Source organism: Myxocyprinus asiaticus, chromosome 13 (genome assembly GCF_019703515.2).
Source record: "Myxocyprinus asiaticus isolate MX2 ecotype Aquarium Trade chromosome 13, UBuf_Myxa_2, whole genome shotgun sequence".
NCBI classification, from domain to species: domain Eukaryota; kingdom Metazoa; phylum Chordata; class Actinopteri; order Cypriniformes; family Catostomidae; genus Myxocyprinus; species Myxocyprinus asiaticus.
In genome coordinates, this window is record NC_059356.1 from 24,621,714 (window position 1) to 24,643,340 (window position 21,627).

The window sequence follows — 21,627 nt, forward strand, 5'->3', positions numbered from 1 at the left end:
GTATGGTGGCCAGAACTTTGAAGGTCCAAAAGATAACAATAATCCACATGACTCCAGTGGTTAAATCCATGTCTTCAGAAGCGATATGATAGGATTGGGTGAGAAACAGTTCAATATTTAAGTCTTTTTTACTGAAAATCTACACTTTCACATTCGGCCACCTACTAGTTGGGGCTGGTCAAAGTTGGAGATTTATAGTCAAAAAGACTTCAGTACTGATCTGTTTCTCAACCACACCTATCATATCACTTCTGAAGACATGGATTTAACCACTGGAGTCATATGGATTACTGTTATCTTTTGGACCTTCAAAGTTCTGGCCACCAGTCATTTGCATTGTGAGGACCATCTGAGCTGAGATATTCTTCTAAAAATAAACAGAAGAAATTAAGTCATATACATCTGGGATTCATGAGTAAATGATAAGATAATTTTCATTTTCGGGTGAACTATCCCTTTAACTTCTTGCTTTCAGAATAATTTGCATTATCACATTTGCAATCATGCTGTTGTACCAGAGACTATTCAGCAGAGATGGGCCACTTCTATTAAAATGAATGGGAGAAATTGGAACGCTCAACCAAGGAGCTCTGAGTGTCCAACGGTCAACGGATGTAGAAAGGAAGTCCTGCCTTACAGTTAAAAGAACCAATCACCTTTTAGATAATGTATTAATTCTGCTTTCTAACGACTGTTCGGAAATTATGAGTTTCACAGCTAATTTATTTCTAACTGTTCATCTCTCTTACTTTACAACATACTTTCAAAAATAGTTTTTAATGTAGGCTACTTATGTTATATTTTTCTAGGGAGATCCTCCTTGCCGCTGTCACCTTTAGCTTGCTGACTGACAGAATAGTATGGAACAGTATTTATTGTGAAAAGCTCTCTACAAATAAATTTAAATCAAATTAAAAATGATAGTGTTTAGGTTTGTACATCTAACAGTATTCTAATAGTGCATAGAACAAATTTCTGCTGTCAACTTATCACAACGTTTATTTTCATATTTTTATATTTGAATAATTTCTTTTGGCTTTAGTACAATAACAATTTATAAGCCAATTATTAAATTTTGCAAACAACTTGTTGTCTTTATAACATCACGCTTACTTTTTTCTCAAACAGTATAAATGCTTTTTTAAACATTAAAATTTACAGCAGTCTTTATAGGAAGGGGGTCCCCCACAAGGTGATTATCATATTATTGGAAGGTCCTAGTCATCAAAAAGTTTGGAAATATGCAAACATTTTTGTGTAATTCAGGCTTACCAGATCAAGCTTCTCTGCTTTGAGCCGTATATGGGGGTCCAGCGAGATCTTGGGCTTGGAAACAGCGGCTGGTCTCTGTGCGTTGGAAGCTGGTAAGAAAGTGGGACATTAAATCACCTAGTTTAAGCTTCACACTCACATTAGAGCATTTAGAGTTGAGTGCTTGTTAGCTGCATTGGAAAACATGGCCTTAATGTTTTTCACTGTCTGGGAGCTCAAATTAATGGGTATTACATTAATACAATAAAGATTATGAACAGTGTGAGGGATTTGAATTGAGGGAAAGAGAGAGAGTTGGTGATAGAGAACAAGTGGTATTAACACCAGTGTTGTGTGGGCATTGTTAAGCAACGCTTGGCTCTGCCTCCCTGCCTTCCTGCTGTATTTGAGATGATCGCCCCCCCACTCTTCACCCCCACCCTGGGGACATGTTCCTCCGGGGGATTTAGCTGCCTTCTGATGCTCATGATTGACAGGTTGAGCTCAGATATGTCAAACCCACGCAGAGTCAGATACATCCCATGCTGGTAAGTCAGGACCAACACAGCGCAGCAGGGAGCTCAGTCAGAGGGAGTGGATTTAACAGGTGGTACTGATGGATCACGCACTTTCTCACAATCCAGGACAACTCAAGCGATCCAGATTAATGGAGCTTCTACGAATGTTTCAATAGAATTGCAAATGTGCCAGCCAGCCAAGCATTAAGATGTGAATGACACCTGTTGTGAGGGTTGCTGATGTATAATACGTTTTTATTAAGATTGGTCACCATTTCTTTTCATTTTTTAACACCATTTTAACCTATTCACTAGTTATTTGTAATGGTCCAGCAGTGTGACAAATTAATTTTTAGTAGTACAAAAAATAGTTCATAAAGCTGCATTCAAAATAATTATGAAAGAATGATCAAAATACCATTTCAAGTAGTTTTATTGGACTGTAGCCTGTCACACTGCAGGACATATCAACTTTCCAAAAGAACATTTAATGCCAACTACCCATAAACATCATTTATCCATAGATACAGTTAGTAACGCGTCATACTCGGGGGAGTGGTTTAGCGTGGGGGAAAGAGAAGCCTTAATACCATAGTTACTCATACATACAAAAGGGGAGAAATATCCGACAAATTTAGCTATTTAAACAATTAAAAATATGACGAAAATCTGTTGTCGTTTTTTGCACTCCAAACAATGCCAAAAAACCCAAAACAGTTTTTTATTGCCCGCCAACTGACAGAAATAGAAGCCTAAAAAAGAGCACTGTGACTGCAGTCGACCATATGCTGGTTAAGTGCTTTAATGTATTTAGGAAACATCTGAGCGGATTCAAGACTAAATCGATTATCATATCATCACAACAATGGTTCCAGCAGAGACATAATGATGAGTTAACACTAGAAAACAAGACAAGATACATGAGAAAACTTGGCATGATCGGATCTGCTTATTGTTTATCATGCTTTAATCAATCAAACCTTTCTAATGGAATGTATTTCTTGGTAAGTTTGGTTTGGCAAAGTGTTTAGTAAATGGGGTTTCTGGTAAAGTTGCTGTGAAATGTGAAATTTGAGTTATTTTATGTGTACAGTCATTTCATTAACCATCAATCATACTAAAAAGTATAAATAAAAATGTTTTAAGATACCAGTTGAATGACTAAATATTAACGTGACAGTCATAAACATAAACATCTGTCTTGGGGTGGCCTGGCGCTGCTAAGAAATTACTTTATGTCTCAACAGCTTGCAGCTGCAGTGCTCTTCATTGGGCTTCTATTTCTGTCAGTTGGTGGACAATAAAAAATCAGTTTCTGGTATTTTGGCAATGTCTGTTCTTTGGCAAGTGCAAAAAACTACACAACAGCTCTTCGTCATGTTTTTCGTTGTAAAAATAGCCAAATCTATTGGATATTTCTCCCTGTTTTCCTCATAGGAATGTACAGTATGAGTAACTATGTAACAGTGCTTTGCTTTCCCCAACGTGTGGGCGGGGCCTCCTTGCCGACTGTATCTATAGTGTTACATATTCTTCCTGTCTTAAGTCTTAAGTGTTTAAGTTAGGATTCTGAAATCACCATGGTTACTAAACAACTAAGATAGGATTTAAGGCCACGTCTACTCTAATAGATGTTTTTCTGTATACATCAGTCATCCACACTGGAACAGCATTTTCCTTCACCGAAAACGAAGACTTTCAAAAACGCTCTCTAGTAACACATGCATTGGAAAACGATGACATAAGGAAATGAAAAAACATGTTAGTATGGTTGTGGCCTTAGAGTTAGGATGTTTCTGTTATACAGCCACAGAATTCTTGAATTACCAGAGAACCATCTTTTACACTGTGAGGAAGGATTTTAGCAAATTAAATTCAGCAAATTGTCTGTTCACATTGAAAGCGAAACTACTGCATGACATGGCACAATCACAGCCAATCAGAACATATTTCATGTTTAATACACAGTTATGAGGAACAGGAAATTGGACCAATGAGAGTTCAGAGTGGGTGGGGCTACCTGGCGAGACAATGCAAAAATAGAAACCAAGCGAAAAAATGTCAGTTCACTCGTCGCTTGTCGTGGCTGGTTAAGACCACAACTCTGAATAATTGGGCACAGCATCGTCAACCACCTCACGATAAGATACGTATCATGATACATAGGTCATGATTCAATATATCGCAATACATCACAACATAATAATTGGAACTGTGGCAAACGCATGAGAGAGACCAAGTGTATCCAAGAGAGAAAGAGTGAGGGTTCATGTGGGTTCAGTTTTAATTGCTCTCATGTCTCATAAGCAGCTCTAATCACACTGAGAGTTTGTACTTATTTAGACAATCAACATTATTGAAATGTTGGTCATAATAAGAATACACAAATAGATGAATAAAAAGTGATACAGGGATCAAAAGTATTAATTCAATATTGAGAGAAAAAGTATTGCAATATATTGATATATGATAGTATCGGCACAGCCCTACTTGTTAACATAAAGGAGATACATTTTTTTTTATTTATTTATTATCCCCTTTTCTCCGAATTTGGAATGCCTAATTCCCACTACTTAGTAGGTCCTCGTGGTGGTGCGGTTACTCACCTCAATCCGGGTGGCGGAGGACAAGTCTCAGTTGCCTCCTCTTCCGCGCATCTTATCCCGTGGCTCACTGTGCATGACACCGCGGAGACTCACACCATGTGGAGGCTCATGCTACTCTCCGCGATCCACGCACAACTTACCACACTCCCCATTGAGAGCAAGAACCCCTAATTGTGACCACAAGGAGGTTACCCCATGTGACTCTACCCTCCCTTGCAACCGGGCCAATGTGGTTGCTTAGGAGACCTGGCTGGAGTCACTCAGCACGCCCTGGATTCGAACTCGCAACTCTAGGGGTGGTAGTCAGCATCAATACTCGCTAAGTTACCCAGGCCCCCCAAGGAGATACCTTTTAACGCTTGTCATTTTATCGCATCACGTCTGGTTAGGAACTTATGACCCAATGTTAGATAACATTAGAAATCCTTCCAAACAACAAAGCACAAAGTGAAAAAGGCTAAACAACAAACAACAACAATTAAAGGATGAGGGGGATGAAGATCACTCTGTGTCTCAGTCTAAACAAATTCAGTCTCCCTTTATGGGAAGGACACAAAAAGTCAACTACTCAGAACGTCTTTTGCGGGCTTACAGTGGCCATTTAATCCAGATAAGAGAGATCTTCTTTATTTCTGTAAAATTTCTATCAGTAAGTTTGGATAAATGGGTAATTAAGCACTTTACACTCCAAACATGTCATGAATGATTAGAATATTGTTTGTTTACACTGCACGATTCAGAGTTCAAGGGTGAGGCAGGCATGTGCATGTCCCGTCTAGATTAACCTCTGCTGCACCTTAAGCTCTGGGTCTGGGATAGATTGATGTACAAGTGCATGGTGGACATTTCAGTGGGCTGAAAATCATTCATATTACCAACCTTGAACAGTGGCCCAAAAAAGTATTTGGGCACTTAGTTTACACTTGGAAATGTATAAATGTAATTGCATTATATAGCAAAACATTCAACCAAGTGGCATTAATTTTAAAGAAAGATAACACAGCACACTTTTTAACTGTTAGGTTGTAAAATATACAAAATTAAAAATTTCAAAAAGAGATTTGTCAAATTTGAACTGATGAAACAATAGATACACTATTTAAAATTAAGACAAAACATATATGGACACATTCTGGTTGTCAAACTTAGTGGAACATAATGTGAAATGGCATCAGTATGAACTTGAGGGGAACTGACTTCATACATCCATTGTATCCAAATGATCTTGAGACCAGTTGGTTAAATGTTATTGCAAAAATGGCTCAGAAAAGAGATAAAAGCTGAGAAAATCTCTAGCATCAATGGTTTGCAGACGGCACTTGGTTTAATATTTACTTATGTAACACAATTTCTTTGATACATTTTTGACGTGACTTTTTTGTATATCCAGACAAATTCAACAGCGAAGCCTTTTTTATTGGCTTCCATACAAAGATCTCAGCGCTGAAAAAGTCACTTGACATGTTAACATTCACCCTGACTACTTCTCCAAAGTATAAAATGGACTTTAATGGCTTTTTTGTATGGTTTATATAGCAATTAATCAATCCCGATTTTGTGCCTAAAGAAAGGATTACACGCTGTGCACTGCAAACCAATCTATACTAAACAGCTACCAAGCTGCTGTGAATTGAGATAAGAGCACTATCTGTATTTTCTAATGTCTTCTGGAATTTGATTATGTAGCTTATACACCTCAGACACATGCCTGGCCCCTAGGGGACCATGAGATTATTTTTCAACTGGCCATTGATTAAAATCCAAACACTGCTACTGACTAATCCTCAATCTCTCCCTCTCTCTCAAGATAAATAATTGCTTTGTGAGAAAAATCCTGTTTCTCAAAACATAATTTTTTTTGTTACTTGCACTGAGTTAAAGGAATAGTTCACCCAAAAATGAAAATTCTCTCATTATTAATTTACCCATATGTCATCCCAGATGTGTATGACTGTCTTTCTTCAGCAGAACACAAATTAAGATTTTTAGAAGAAGATAGATCTCTGTCAGGTCCTTATAATGCAAGTACATGGGTGCCAGCATTTAAGCAGCATAAAAGTAATCCATGCGACTCCAGTCAATCAGTGAATGACTTCTGAAGCAAATCGATATGTTTATGTAAAAAATAAATAGATAATTAAAATGTTATTAACTTTTAAAAAGTGCTTCCTGCCAGCAGTTGACGAATCACGTAGACGCCGTGTGACGAGAATTCAGAAGTGGCGCTTATTTACAACAGAAGAACGAACATCACACGAGAGTTTAGCCATTTCAAACAGCATCAGAGCCCTGGATGGAAGCTCCGATTTAAACGTTTTAATTATCGATTTATTTTTACTCAAACATATCGATTTGCTTCAGAAGACATTCATTGATCAACTGGAGTTGTATGGATTACTTTTATGCTGCCTAAATATGCCTTGCATTATAAGGACCTGACAGAGATCTATCTTCTTCTAAAAATCTTCATTTGTGTTCTGCTGAAGAATGACAGTCATACACATCTGTGATGGCATCAGGGTAAGTGAATAATGAGAGAAGTTTCATTTTTGAGTGAACTATTCCTTTAAAAGTTGCCATCTGTAGAGCACCTTTTTTTTTGCGTGTAACCATGAAGTTTTGTAGAAGATGCACTTTACAAACACAATACCACTGAGTAACTCTAATGTAATGTGACATAAAGGCATACAGAGCAATACATATCATGATTACCTTGCACAAAGTGTACTTGTTTTGACAGGTTATGAAACTACAGCATTTATGTCAAAAGTGAAATATGAGCCATATGAATATAAAATTCAGCACTGGCCTCTTTGGTTGGTGAGAAAGGGTGAAAATTCGCTGTAAAGGGCATTATGATGTCTAAATTTGGATTTTCATGTTTAAGTGAATCACCACAACTTATTACACTATTTGTGACTCTAGGAGGAAACATACCTGAAACTTGTATGTCAGGAGGGCAGATATCAGGAGAGGATGAAAGTACTGGAGTCGTTTCCTCTCGTTGCATCTATGAGAAAAACAGTTCTAATGAATCAAATGCAGGGCAAAACAATGAAACAAAGACCATAACAATTAATTTATCAGCACATAATGTATAGTGTTCTCAAAAGGTATTTAGACACTTTTGGATATTTACAGTAAGTCACACTTAAAACGGTCTGAATGTCATTGCAATAGATCACAAAATATCAAAGCAAGTGACATCTGTAAACAAGTTATGCTAGAGCTTTTCTCAGAACTAACTTCCCCTTTCTGAGCCATCTTTAAAATTACTTTTAACCAATGTTTTAATTATTCAAATATGTCTTTAAAATAAATGCCATTGGTTTGATTATTTTTTTAATAATGCATAAAGACATTCGGGCATTTTTATAATCAGAATCAGAATGAGCTTTATTGCCAAGTACGCTTATACAAATAATTTTTCTTGGTAACAGAAGCTTCCAGTGCACAGAGAAAAAACAACAAGACACAGATAATAAAAATAAAAAAGAATAATATATATATATACTGTAGAAATACACAATAAGGCAAGAAAAATAACTTGTGTACAAATATGCTGTCTATACAGATATACAGTTTTTGCAAGAGAATGTAATGTTACAAGAGGTAGGTTATGCTATATTTATTTTAGGGAAATGTTAAGGGTGTTTTATGTGTCCAAATATTTTTAAGGAGCTAACACTACCATTTCAGACATGTTGGTGTCTAACTAATTTATGTTGTTGTGATCACTCTAGTAAAAGCTCACCTCATGAGATCGGACATTAACTTTTAACCGGCTGGAGTTGTATCCATTCCCAACCCCCCTCTGAACCCCATTATGTAATGAAGTGCTGTTGGAGAAAGGGCCTTTCCCTGGGATGAAGGCAATATCCACCACTGGCTCCTGACTTCAAGAGTTAAAACCAGAGACAAAGGGAAATATGAATTATTTTTGGTACATTGTGTAAAGAAGGCAGTATATATAAACGATTAATGAAAAGACAAATGGGTGGTCGACAGGAAATATTTTTGGAAAGTTGGCATGTCCTGCGGTGTACCGTGCTTTATACTGCATCTAAATTATTTTAAAGAGAATTTTTGGCAATTCTTTTAAATTTACTATGCATTCAGCTTTTATGTCCCCATATTAATTGAGAGACTACATGGATTATCTGTGCTTTAAAAAAATGTATTTGACCACCACAGAACCATTTCAAATGAATTAATGAGGGCATAAATGTGATTAAAAATTGTGAAAAACTTAAAAGAAATGGTGACTTAAGATATGCACTTTCCCTTATACATTCATACACATTTTAATATAAAGACTTGATGTTAATTAAAAAAAAAGTCCATTGACATGCTATACATCAACCTCCCCTAGCAGTGCTTATTCACAGAAGTGCTATCTTTGATTTTTAATGGGAATGACAACGAGTCTGTGAGGGATAGTTATAAAGTCTCTTCAGTGGGCTGTACTTCAATTCAGTTTAAAGTGTTTTTGGAACGTTCCTCTGAAAAAAACATTGATAAAATATTTTTCCAAGAACATTCAGTAGACAAAGAACTCCAGACCACATGAGCTGTGGAAAACCAAATGGGATCTAGGAGCTTTTTACAACTTTATACTGTGCATGCCATTGAAGAGACGGTAAGCCTTCTCATCACAGCCTTGTTTTAATTCCCGTTAAAAATCAAAGATGGCGCTAGTGTGAATAAGATATGTATTGAACAAAAGACATACAGAACAGAGGGAATACCTGAATTTGACTTTGTTGAGCACACTTTTGCCCTCCTCATGTGTGACACCTATCAATGACTCCTTGTTAATGGCAATAAGCTGATCTCCAGGTCTGAGCCGTCCATCCTACAAGACCAAAGAAGTAAAAAACTTTACTAAATGTTGCTGATAAGCCATAATTCATGACAGACGTTCAGTTTGAAAAGGCAGCACCAGCAGCATCAGCAGGAACATGATCCCTTTCTACTACACATCAACCACCACACCAGGTGGAGGCATCTTTCATATCACACCACTACAGCAACTTCATTCCCCCCAGAGACACCAAAGTCACAAAAACTTTACAACTGTGCCAAAAGTTTGGATAAAAGGCAATACAATGCGCTCCCAAGGATTCCCTGTAATATAGGTTCAGAAATGGGCTGTGTTTAAAAAGTCAGGAAAACTTCCAAAGGATCTTTAAAGCTAGTGGGTAAATCATATGAAACCTGTCAAGAACATATCCAGGTCATGTTTCACCCCAAAATCCAAAGAAAGAAATTCATAATTGTTTTGCTTAAAGAAAACGAAACCTATTTTAGGAATTTTTTCTTCATTTTTTTTCATGACAATTAAGCCCCCCCGTCTAATTAACATAATAACTGTAATAGCAACTGCCTTTCAAATGTATGCTTATTAAATAAACAATCTTCATATTACAGTAATTTAACAGAGGTAAATTATTACTATAGATATCTAATAATAAATATTTCTGTATTACAATGATGAATTGGATTAAAAATGGAACTGCAAAAAAAAAAAAAAAAAAAAAACCTCATCTTTATAACATCTGTTAAAACATTAAAACATCTGGACACATTATGGTAATAGGAATGGGGGAGGGGGGTGTTGTATTTAATTGTCATAAGCAAAAAATCTTCATGGTCTTAAAAAAGGCTTTATTTTCATTATGCAAAATACTAGTTACTATTTTTTTGGTAACATTTTACAATAAGGTTCCATTAGTTAACATTAGTTATGCATTAGGAACAATTAATAATATATTTTTTACATCATTTATTAAGATTTGACAAAGTTAGTTAATAAAAATACAATTGTTTATTGTTAGTTTATGTTAGTTCATAGTGCATTAACTAATGTTAACTAATACAACTTTTGATTTTAAAAATGTATTACTCTGTTGAAATTAAAATGAACTAAGAGTAAAAAATGCTGTAAAAGTATTGTTCATTGTTAGTTCATGTTAACTAATGTTTTTAACTAATGTTAACAAATGGAACCTTAATGTAAAGTGTTTCCATTTTTTATTTTGATTTTGGGGTGAAATATGGACTAGATATGTTTTTTGTGAGATTCGCAGTATTTTCCTTAGACAATCTTCTAATTAACTACAAAAACAAACAAATGGTTTTATTTATTTATTTATTTATTGTGTTTCTTTTTTTCTGCTTAGATAGGATGGTACAGTGTATGGCTTCTGAGTTCTGGACATTGATTCTGGCAAGAAGACTCAAATCTGCCATGGGCCTTTATATTATAAAAGTTGTAGATGGCCAGTGGTCTGACACTGACAATCTGAGCAATATCAAATATCTAAGTTTCAGCACAATTGTCCTGTAGGGTACATCTACTCTCTCCTTTCTGAGTTTTATGTTCCACAGGTAGGGTGATGTCCTAGGTGGCCATCTGTACACCTGACCTCTGCAGTCTTGCTCTGCTGTGACAGCATTCTCCATCACCAGAACAGCGCCAAACATAAGCCCAGGAGAGTCCTTCGCTATGCCTATCTCGTCTGTCAAATAGAAACTCAAAACGCCTGGGGAAGAGACATGGTCAAATTATATCAGGGCTCTTGGGGAGTCCCCAAACCTTATGTACCTACTGCTTCACTTGAACCTAATGCACTACTCAAACACTGGGATGAGAAAATGTACAGCAGGGAATAAATTGCTTAGACAGTTCTGAGAGATGCCTACCTGCTTAAGAGGACTGTTGTCATTGGCTCAGGCTCACTTAGTATGCAACTGACATTCTAGGATATCATCCTCTGTGTAATCCTTACCCCCTTTGCTATAAAGATTGCTAAATGTGTCAGAGCTTAATGGTAAGGTGTAAAAAGCTGAGCGATCTTTGCTTGGGTTTAGGTTCCTGGAGGTTCTTAATCTGTTTCTTAGCCGCACGTCAGACAAAACACTTCCCAGAACTGTGTGACATATCCCACTCGTTCCTGTCTGCTGCTTGCACTCTCTCTGGCTGTGTCCGAAAACTAAAAGCTAACTTTGCAGGCAGTATAAGGAGGTAAAAATGCAACAAGGCACATCTAAATACAAATTTTGCGTAACATCCTGTCTACAGAGATGCCTTCATTTGGTAGGTTTCTGAAAGCATCATAAATGTTTCCTTGCTGCATATGATATTACAGTCCTAGGCTTGCGGTTTGGCTTTTGGTGAAAGGATTAAAAATGATGTAAATTACTATTTTTTAATTGTTTTAGTACGAGGTGCCTTCATACACAAAACATTGCCTGTGAAGTCATTGACTGACTGGACAGCAAGGCAGCTGCCTTTGGTTTCAGTTCAGACACAGCCTCTGTCTCTCTCACTGTCTCACCCGATGACAATCTCCTCCAGACAGCACTTCCTGGATGAAAACTGCAGGGCCGTCAGGTCTGTTGGAGCCTCCTCCGATGGCAATACCCAGACTGCAGGAGCGGGCAATTGATATGAGCTGAATCACACCTTCACCTGGGTGACTGAAACCAAATAACAACACACACAATATTACAACACTGAAAAAAAGTTAACCTGTAAAATGCGCTTTGAGTGGAAACATCCAAATTAAATATATGATTAACGTCAAATGTTTAATTTAACATGTCTGCATCAACCTGACTACATTAGGTTACACTAACAAAATAATTTTTAAGGGTTAGGTAGAGTAGCGATTGCAGGTTTCCATTTTTTACAGAGTAAAGTACAGTGTGGGGCTGAAGTAAAATGTGTGTGTTGGTCAAAACAATGTGTCAAACAATTCAGGTGCTAAACTTTATATAATTCATTTTCAGTACCTTAGGGAGCGTAGCAAGGGTCCTGTACTGTTGTAATTACTCTGAGAGCCTGCAGGACTAAGCAAGAGTGGACTCTGAGATCTGGATGAAGACCCTGAAGATGTGCTGTCCAAGTATCTGCCTGCTTAAGCAGAAAAAAATAATTTATATAATTTAAATAATTTAGTGATCATCAAATGATTGAGGTCACATCTAAAAAAACATTTCTTGATCCTAGGTAGTTCATATTCATGTGAGACTCTATCAGAACCACCAGAGGGCAGTGACAGAAATCATCAATTAATCTGCATCAGTGGCATCTGTAATCCACAGCGTAAAAGCAATATCACTCAAGCAAGAGGGCTGTTGTATTGAAAATCAGCGTAGCTGATACCAATTCCGTAGGCTTATATTCTGTAAAATAGAGTGCGACTGTGAGTGTGATAGCTATTGTATAATGCAGCACAAACTGAAATATTAAACATATTGCCCTTGACAGGCTGTCTCTAAAGGTGCCCTGAAGTTCAACAGAAGTTGTTCACAAAAGTAAAATGAGCTTGCTTGATTTTGGAGGACTTTGCTATTATCAAAGACAAGCATATAAAATGCCTGAACGAGGTCATCTCGTTTGCACTTTTAAATTAAAATACTTAAAATGAAACTCTTTGCTGCGCTTTAAGCAAGTTACATCATTAGAATATGGAGCTGGGATAAGGCTGTGTAGTCTGAGCATGCTCTCTGTTCTTAAGCAGCGTGTCTTTCCCCGGCAGAAACAGATGTTCACAATTGCATAATGGACAAATGCGCTGTCTTAAGCCATTTTCAAATGGAGATTTATTTCTCCCCCAATGTTCAAATCCAAAAATGACAGATTGTTTTTTTCAGAAAAAAACCCCCACAAACATTTCACATTTCACCAGTTGCACGATTATATTTCAGTACGAGTATAAATATAATAGTTAAAAAGGCCAGAGATGGAATGACCATCTCCCCCACCCTCTTGATTGTAAGCCAGTTGTGAGCATCATATTGCATGAATCAGCATTTCCTAACCGTTATTATATCACATAAGAAGTGAGGTTAGGACAAGTGACATTCTAGTGAAGAACACAGTAAAGAACTAAATTAAAGTACATTTGACAATGACTGAGGAAGAGAAACATACTATGCTGAATGGGAGAATTCCTGGTAGATCCCGTGCTGCCGTTTGAGCCATATTTTTCAAGAAGCTCTGCAAATTCCCGCCTACATAAGGACAAAAGAGGAAATAACAATAATGCAACCAACCCCCCCAAAAAGAAAAACGATTATAAGCCTTCAATCACATCATAAAAATTCCCCCAAATACCTTTAGACACCTAAATGGAATAACAGTTCTTCCTGCCCTCAGATTATGTAAGAACAGCTTTCACTGTTCCAAAATAATATCATGCCGGTTCATTCGTTTAGGACGCAATAGTGAAGGACTCAGGAATGTTATCTTCAGAATTCAAATATGCTCTAAGCAGATATTAGTCCTCCCTAGAGGGTTGAATACAATGATTAAAATATTCAAGATCATTAAAAGAAGGCAAAAGCATGTGTAGCCAACGTTACTAATATTCTAAAGCTTTTGTTTTCCTTTAAGTAGTAAGTAATAGTGGTTGGTCGATGCTGATATCTAGAGAGCAAGGTGGCCAATGGCCAGTGCTGGGTGTAATTTGATTTTAAAGTAATAAGTTACTGTAATCAAATGACTTTTCAAGTAAAAAAGTATAACAAATTATGATTTAAATTCTTGTAATCAGATAACAGTTATTGACATTCAATTAAGTAAATTACTTTTAAGTACATTACTTGACATACACATTTCTAAAATAATATTATTTGATTAGAATACATTAAAACATAAATTATGTTCATATGTACATCTGTTTGTGTTTCTGTAATAGCTAAAGGGACAACAACAATTAAGGAAGAAATACAGACATTATTTTGAGCTGAAAAACTAAAACCTTTCTGTGAAAAGTGTTTTAGAAAGTTACATTTAAAAGTACAGTAATTAGTAATGTGATTACTGTCCCATGAAGTAATCAGTTAAGTAATCTGATTATACTTTAGTAAATTTAACTTAATTAATTAGTAACTTTAAGAAATTAGTAATCTGTAGAGGATTACTATTTTTGAGAAACTTACCCAAAACTGCCAATGACTGATATATGGCTGATATACAACTTAGTGGTGGCGAAAGATAATGGTGAGATACATTGAATTACTCAGATCAAGTGAACATAATATTTCTTTGAAATTCACTAAAATATTGAAAACATAAAATGTTTATAATCCACTGAGAAGGCTATAAGTAGATTGGTAAAGATGGATTTAACACTTCTTTTGAACAGCTGAAGCGGCTGATGCTGATAATATCAAATTGGCCAAAAATTCGCCAAATAATCAGCCTAGTCAATATATTGGTCTATCACTGGCATGTAATACAGTGATTTTTAACTTTATTTTTCAGTTTTCACAATAAATGAACACAGGAAATATCCTTTTAGTTTATGTCTCTTACTATTGCCTCATTGTACTTTTACTGGAAGATAAAGCAAATTACATTTATTTTCTAGAATTTGCGACCAAGCTTTTAAGTAAAAATAAACATGCTGAGTTCTCATTTTAGTTCGGCTGGGCACCATCTACACTCTACTTAAATATTCCTCTCCATCTCCATCTCAGTCCATTTCCCCCAGACACCTCTTCAGTGTCAGATGTAGGTCAGCAGAAACATCCTGTCACTGGAATCAAAGCCTCTTCAGTTATGGACATGTGTTCATTACGCACTGGTGCACAGCCCTAGTCACTGGCCTCTTTACCTACATGCAGGTGTCCCTGAGTGGCCCCATGTACACAAGAAACTCTAAGCAGATCTTTGCTTATTCTTTTCTCTCCCATTCTGCACTTCTACTCTAGTTTTATTATTTTGACACTTTAGCATTGTCTTTTCCAGTTAATTAATAGCTTAAAGTGATAGTTCACCCAAAAATGACAATTCTATCATCATTTAATCTCCCTCGTGTTGTTGCAAAGCATATGACTTTTCTTCCGTGGAACACCAAAAAAGATGTTAAGCAGAATGTCAGCTTCGGTCACCATTCACTTTCATTGCATTTTTGTCCATACAATAAAATTGAATGGTGACTGTCATTCAACCTAACATTTCTTCACTTTGGACAAAATAATAAATAATTTAAATGCACAAGGGTTTGCAGCCACTAGATGATTAGTTCTGACACTAGGTGATGTGCTGGGTCAGTGTCGACTAGTTGTGGTTCACATGACTTCAATTGTGATTGTTCTATATGTGGTGAACAATCAGACCAGATGACATTGCATGAACCAGTTTATGGCAGAGCCCCTCTCTAACTTTCAAGGCAAAGAAAAGTTGCTCCATTTTGATTGGATAATGGTAGGACCAACGCAAACAAATGTCAAGCACAGCCATCAGATAAGCTGCTTGGACAACTACCAGATACTTCAGAAGTAAGGCCCTGGACCTTCCAACATGTTGGAAAAGACTTCTTATTGGTTCATGAGTGGTTTCTTAGCAACATCTTAAACCCACAATCCTAAGGTTTGACCTAATACAAGAGGTGAGAAAGGCCATAAATATCTTCAAGACCTCTCGAAGCAGCATTAACTTACCATGCTGCAAAAGCTGAAACAAAGAAGCCACAAAGACAAATCTTTACACACAAACTTTTATTCCAAACATGGACACCAACTGCAAACACATCCACTCCATGTTTGTTATATCTTCAGAAGAGGCTTGGAAAAGGAACAATGCATAGATTACATTTTAAAGACATTATTCTAACTATGTACTTTAAAATATGCAAATGTTCCACAGAGAGGGGAGGGTGAGCCACACTGTATGGGTCCCCTCCAGTCTCAGCAGCCAATCATAACCCTGAAACAAGCAGCGCCAAACTGAAATCTTCTCCTCATCAGGAAGGTATTAAACTATCCTCCGGATGACCACACCTTTGTTCTGAGTTCCAGTCTGTTTGAGTTTGGGAGCAACAACAGAATAATAATCAGTATCCTGAGTCCCTGTCCAGAGGGCCATAACAGGATACACTTCTAAAACACATTAGTTCTGAGTTCCCGGCTGTTTGAGTTTGGGAGCAATAACAGAATAATAACACTTCTCTGTTCTGGTCTCACTCTACGAGATAGGCAATAACAGAATAATAATGAATATTCTAAATCTCTGGCCTGAATGGTAGGAGATGTAACAGAATACAAACCATCCAACGTGCTAAGTCTCACTCCACGAGAGAGAGGATAACAGATCATCCAACGTTCTTAGTCTCCATCCAAGAGACAGAAGAAGATCGACCAAGTAACAAGTCTCACTACAAGAGACTGTTGCAATACCAAGTTCGGAATCCCCATACCAGGGAAATAACTACAGTGACCAGGTTTAGCTCTGGCGAGCAAACCCTCTCTTCAAGTTTCGTGCATCTGCGTGTTCCAGTTGATGAATCTTGCACCAACATAATGGCTGTATATCTGTGTGTTCCAGATTGCAAGAGCCCTCTCGGTGCTTCAAGGAGTTCAGCATTCCTCAGCTCCTTCGTGTCCAAGGCTGTTGAAATGGAATCCAGCTCCTTCCCCACTGTAACGTGGCCCTGAGCCCCAGTGGAAGACGTCGCCATCACCAAACTCATCGACCGATCAAGAAGAACATAAATATCACTACTAAACCTCTTTCCAGAGACCTTGTCATTAGTGTATACTATCAGTTTATGATTCTCTAATGTTCTTTAGATTACATAACCTGTCTATCAAATGTCTAGCAAATAATCTTTGAGTTATTCGTTTAAATAGAATAAGGTTTTCACCTTAGTAGTTAACAGAGAAATGGCAATTTTGTCTTTCCATAAGATAATAGTCATACTTTGCCATTGCTACATCCAGTTCAACCACTTGCATCTTTCCATCCTATGCACTTTTATTTACTTATTCATTTATATTATTCTTTTAGCATATTAGTACCATTTTGTAGTTTTGTTAGTTATTTTTGTTTATATTTTGTAAATAAAACTCATTTTATTAAAACTGTGTGTTCCTTGTTTTGATGATACAGAACAGCTCTAACGGGTTATGCCGAATCTCATGAATACTTCAGATTAATCAGATGACCAGCTCCCTCCAATTTACATATTTCTAATTTATTGAATGGTCCATTTGGATCATTCTTTTACTGTTAAGGTGAAGCTCCTTAGCTGGTGCCCTGAGGATGGAGGGAGGGGCCGTCTGATATTAATAATCACACACACATACACCTGAAGTGTGATCAAAATCACCACATACTTTGGTGTCTTGTGTGAGGCCCAGTTCATTTCAGTTGGAGCCAGGGTGATTCTCACTACATATAAATGATGATACCAAGATTGTCCCTGGTCTCAGTGTAGCTGAATGACTTTAGTTTTGCATATTAAACTGTAACATCCAAATATAATTGGAATTACATGAAAGTGCATTCGCAAAGCACCTAATAAGCAAAAAATGAAAAAATCTGAGATGACTATTCGACTAGTTGACTGGATGACATGCCATCTAGTAAAAATTAGTAGTTATGCAATCCCTAAAAATCCAACATGTTCACATGGGAAATTGACATGTTGCTTTCGAAAGTTCATGTACCCTGAAGTCAACCCCATTTAACCAAATTACTGACAAGCAGCATCCCCCATCAGGTATTTTTGCACCAATTCAAGTGAGAACCCATTTCCCTCTTGCACGTTGTTCAAGCAAAAACCGAGAAACAGGTTCTGGTCCTGTTCACATTAACAAAGTGGAGCCTGATTAGAAAGTTGCATTTTCACTCTAAAATCAAATTTTTACTCCACTGACAGTTAAGTGTAGGGTTTGGTTTGGGTTAGAGGGTGGAGTTAATAAAATATGCATTCCTATTGACTGTATTCCATAATTTAGAACAAAACCTCGCTTATAGCGGCAATTAGTGGACAATAAAATTGAAGCTCACACGTGTCCATACGATCAACAACAATTCCACCTTTGGCCACTGGGGGCCTGTAAGCACAGGCCAAATTTAGCAGCTAAACTTTTGACCTACTGTTGCCGAATTCACAGCGTGATCAGTCTGAAAATTCACTTTGCAATTGGATGATAACATGGGTTCAAAGCATCTTCAATAACTTGGCCCTTACTTCTCATAGATTGCATTCATCCAACCCTAAGCTAAAAATATATCTTTCAGATGCTAGATGTACTCTAGGTGACAGCTTTCAAAGTACAGTATGCGATGCAATGTAAAAAGAGCTTTTTCCTCCTTTTTGTTCTTCCTCAGGATGGGTTATCAGTGCAGATTAAAAGGAAGGAGGTCAGGCAAGGTCAAGATGCATAATGGTAAGGAGCTTACTCAAAGGCTTGAGCACTGTCTGAATAAACCACAGTGGAAAAGTACACATTCTTAGCAGCCTTCCTCATACATACACAAATAAAGCCCCTAGAAATGCTGCGTTCAGTCTTTGGGTCCCTGAAGACTTGCAGGTTGTTAATATGCGGGTGAAGGCTGTGGAGGTCTTTGCATGGAGGCAGCTGCGTAATCCCCTCAATGCGCATTGGTTAGAGGGAGAATGCAGATTAAAGCGTGGAGACGCAAGGACTCATCTCATCACGCTCACAGCTAAAACTGTGAGTCTGCTCTCATTTCCACTCTCACACACTCTCTCTCTCTCAGAATCAGACTTGCACGCGATGCAGGGTGAGTTTTTGCTTCATTCATACAATCCCTGTACTGCTGTTACAGAGCCATGTGACTGAGTCTCCTGCTGCTCTGTCTGTATGTAGAGGTTTCTAAAGCACACTGAGGTCAGGGCAAGGATTCTCACAGTAAACACATCTGGGATACTGCATTATACACGTCTAAATTTGTGCCTAAAAAATACCTATTAACCGCAAAACTAAAAAGTGCCCCAGAAATATGGGAGAGCATTTTGCTTCTATGTGACAGATAGATGGCAAGCAGTCATCCTAATTTAAACTAGATGAACAGGTGCATGTTTCATTGCATGAACAGGTGTTTTTGTAGGTAGTAGTTCAGAATGTGAAGACCCAGCAATGAAGTTGACATGTTAGTCTACTCTACCAAACAGAGCAAATGTTTTGAAAGCACCACAGAGCCACAGCTTTCTTGTGTGGTTCTTAGGTCATGACATGATATATGGTTGTGAGACACGCAAGAACCAATGAGGTTTGATGTTACTGACGTGTTATTACTTTTATATTTGATTTGGGCTCTGTATACAAGAGATTATACATTTTAGAATGCAGTTTGAGTTAATAGTGACTTACATTTTAGTATGTTATCGTATGCCTTTTATGACACTTTTGAGTAATTTTTTAAGCTATAAAGTGAGTCACTATCAACTGCTACTGTATGCAAATCAGCGATTGCAATGTTATATAAAAAATCTCTTTTTGTGTTCTGCAGAAGAAAGTCATATGGGTTTAGAACAACACAAGGGTGACTAAATAATGACAGAATTTTCATTTTTGGAGACATGTGGCTTGATTAATAAAACTTTGAGGATGAAAACAATGTAATCTCCAAGTGTTGGAGAGTGAAAAGGTCCCTAGCATGGCCATGAGAATGCAGTTTTTCCACTGATAGGTTTTACTATGGGTGCCTGTGGGCCAGAGGCCTGGGTTCTCCTGCCTATAACCAGACCCATGCTGCCAGGAGCCTCTTTGAAAAGCACGCCAAGAGACTCACATGCACTGCCAACACTCAGATCTAGTTTATGAACAACATTATTCATCTTTCATTGAATTATTTAACATGTCTTCTGAGTTGTGGACATTCGAATGAAAGATGCTCAGGTCAGACACCCATAGATCAATAACAGTAATCGAAGATGAGAGTGTTTAAGTGATGGCAAGGGCTAGTGAGTAAGTGGCAGAATAAGGATGAAAAGGACCTGCTGTAGAAGAATCCAAATATAAACCAAAAACAGCCCCTTGGTTTCCTGCTGATAAATCAACTTAGACCAGCATGACTTTCAGTGTCTAGCCAGTGGACCACAATAACCATGTTTTTCACCTGCAGTGATCTTTCTAGTGGAGCTGATTGACTGAGGAAGTCTTGCTGGTTAAGTTAAAAAGGTTGGTCGTGAACACCAGCAAACCAGCATCCACAACACAACAAGGCTGGTCTTTACAGCAGGATTTTTAGCCTTCATTGTCTTGATAAATGCTTTGGAGAAAACATTTGAAAAGGCCATAGAGAGAACACAGCAAAAAATCAACTCAGTCTTATGCTGATTTCCAAACAAATGTTCTAGGCAATCTGCTGGGTTACTGTAACAATGAGATTTAGCAGGGTAAATCCATCTCTCACTATCTTGAGGGCTGATATTATGACAGACGGATCAGTGGCTTACCTGGCTTCCTCATCCCTGGCAATCAGAAGGCGCATGTGATTAGTTGAGGATGCTGCTCTAAGAATGTCCACCGCCCTACAAGCAAATAACAAAAACAGACAGATTAAAGGCATGATAAAAGGATGACCAGTCACTCATTTTACAGATATGTAACTTGGATATGATACCTACCTATCTATCTAACTGTCTGTCTGTCTGTCTGTCTGCCAAGTGGAAAAATGTAATGTCATTTAAATCTAGTCATAAATTGGACACGGCCCCTTTAAGAACCGGAGTTTTGCGACACCAAAGTTTGGTGACATCTGCTTTATGGCACTCTCTCGTGTTAGAGACGTGAAAACATACATTGTGCAAGAAAGCTCCCGGTTTTGTTCATCGTTTGAGAATTCTTTAGGTAAATATCAAATTTTATACATGCGAGGACTGGGTATGTAAATTTAGAATTAATCATATCTTATTTAATGATTTATAGCCCACAGTGTTTTCCAGTTTAGTGAATAAGTGTAATATGTGTTATATGTGAAAATATGTGTAATGAGAATTGTATTGCTTAAACTGCTATATATGTCTTTGGAGCCTGGTTAGAAATGCATAAAATGCTGTGAGTGTTTAAGCCTGTGTTAAATGCATAAAATGCTTTGAGTGGTTTGAGTAAGTACTTAAGTGCATAGGTTGCTGTGAATGATCTATGCATGTACTAAGATGATGTATGCTGAAGCATATGAGTAGGCTAATGCCCTGTTTTTCCTTTGAATTAAACATTAGCGTCTACCGTATTTCATATTCCGTATTTCATTTTTGTATTTCGTTGTACCATAATTAATTTTTTTTCATCTATCTATCTATCTATCTATCTATCTATCTATCTGTCCGTCCGTCCGTCCGTCCGTCCGTCCGTCCGTCTGTCCGTCTATCTATCTATCTATCTGTCTATCTGTATGTCTATCTGTCTGTCTGTCTGTCTCACTATACTGTACATATCAGATTTCTGTATGATTAAAGGATCAGCACATTACATTCCTTCAG

General features: G+C 37.3%; 1 protein-coding gene across 3 annotated transcripts in view; it reads right to left on the reverse strand.

Moving 5' to 3' along the window:
- The window catches only part of LOC127450602 (syntaxin-binding protein 4-like), a 61,195-nt gene that overhangs the window by 12,569 nt on the left and 26,999 nt on the right, over positions 1–21,627 (reverse strand). For 2 of the 3 annotated variants that reach the window (XM_051714840.1, XM_051714838.1), the window contains exons 5-12: positions 20,602–20,676; positions 13,317–13,396; positions 12,173–12,296; positions 11,716–11,857; positions 9,124–9,230; positions 8,130–8,271; positions 7,313–7,385; positions 1,273–1,361 (exon numbers count right to left, since the gene is read on the reverse strand). In XM_051714840.1, the coding sequence (XP_051570800.1) occupies positions 1,273–1,361; positions 7,313–7,385; positions 8,130–8,271; positions 9,124–9,230; positions 11,716–11,857; positions 12,173–12,296; positions 13,317–13,396; positions 20,602–20,676 (832 nt within the window). The remainder of the gene's footprint in view (positions 1–1,272; positions 1,362–7,312; positions 7,386–8,129; positions 8,272–9,123; positions 9,231–11,715; positions 11,858–12,172; positions 12,297–13,316; positions 13,397–20,601; positions 20,677–21,627) is intronic. The other variant, XM_051714839.1, reaches the window with a different exon arrangement.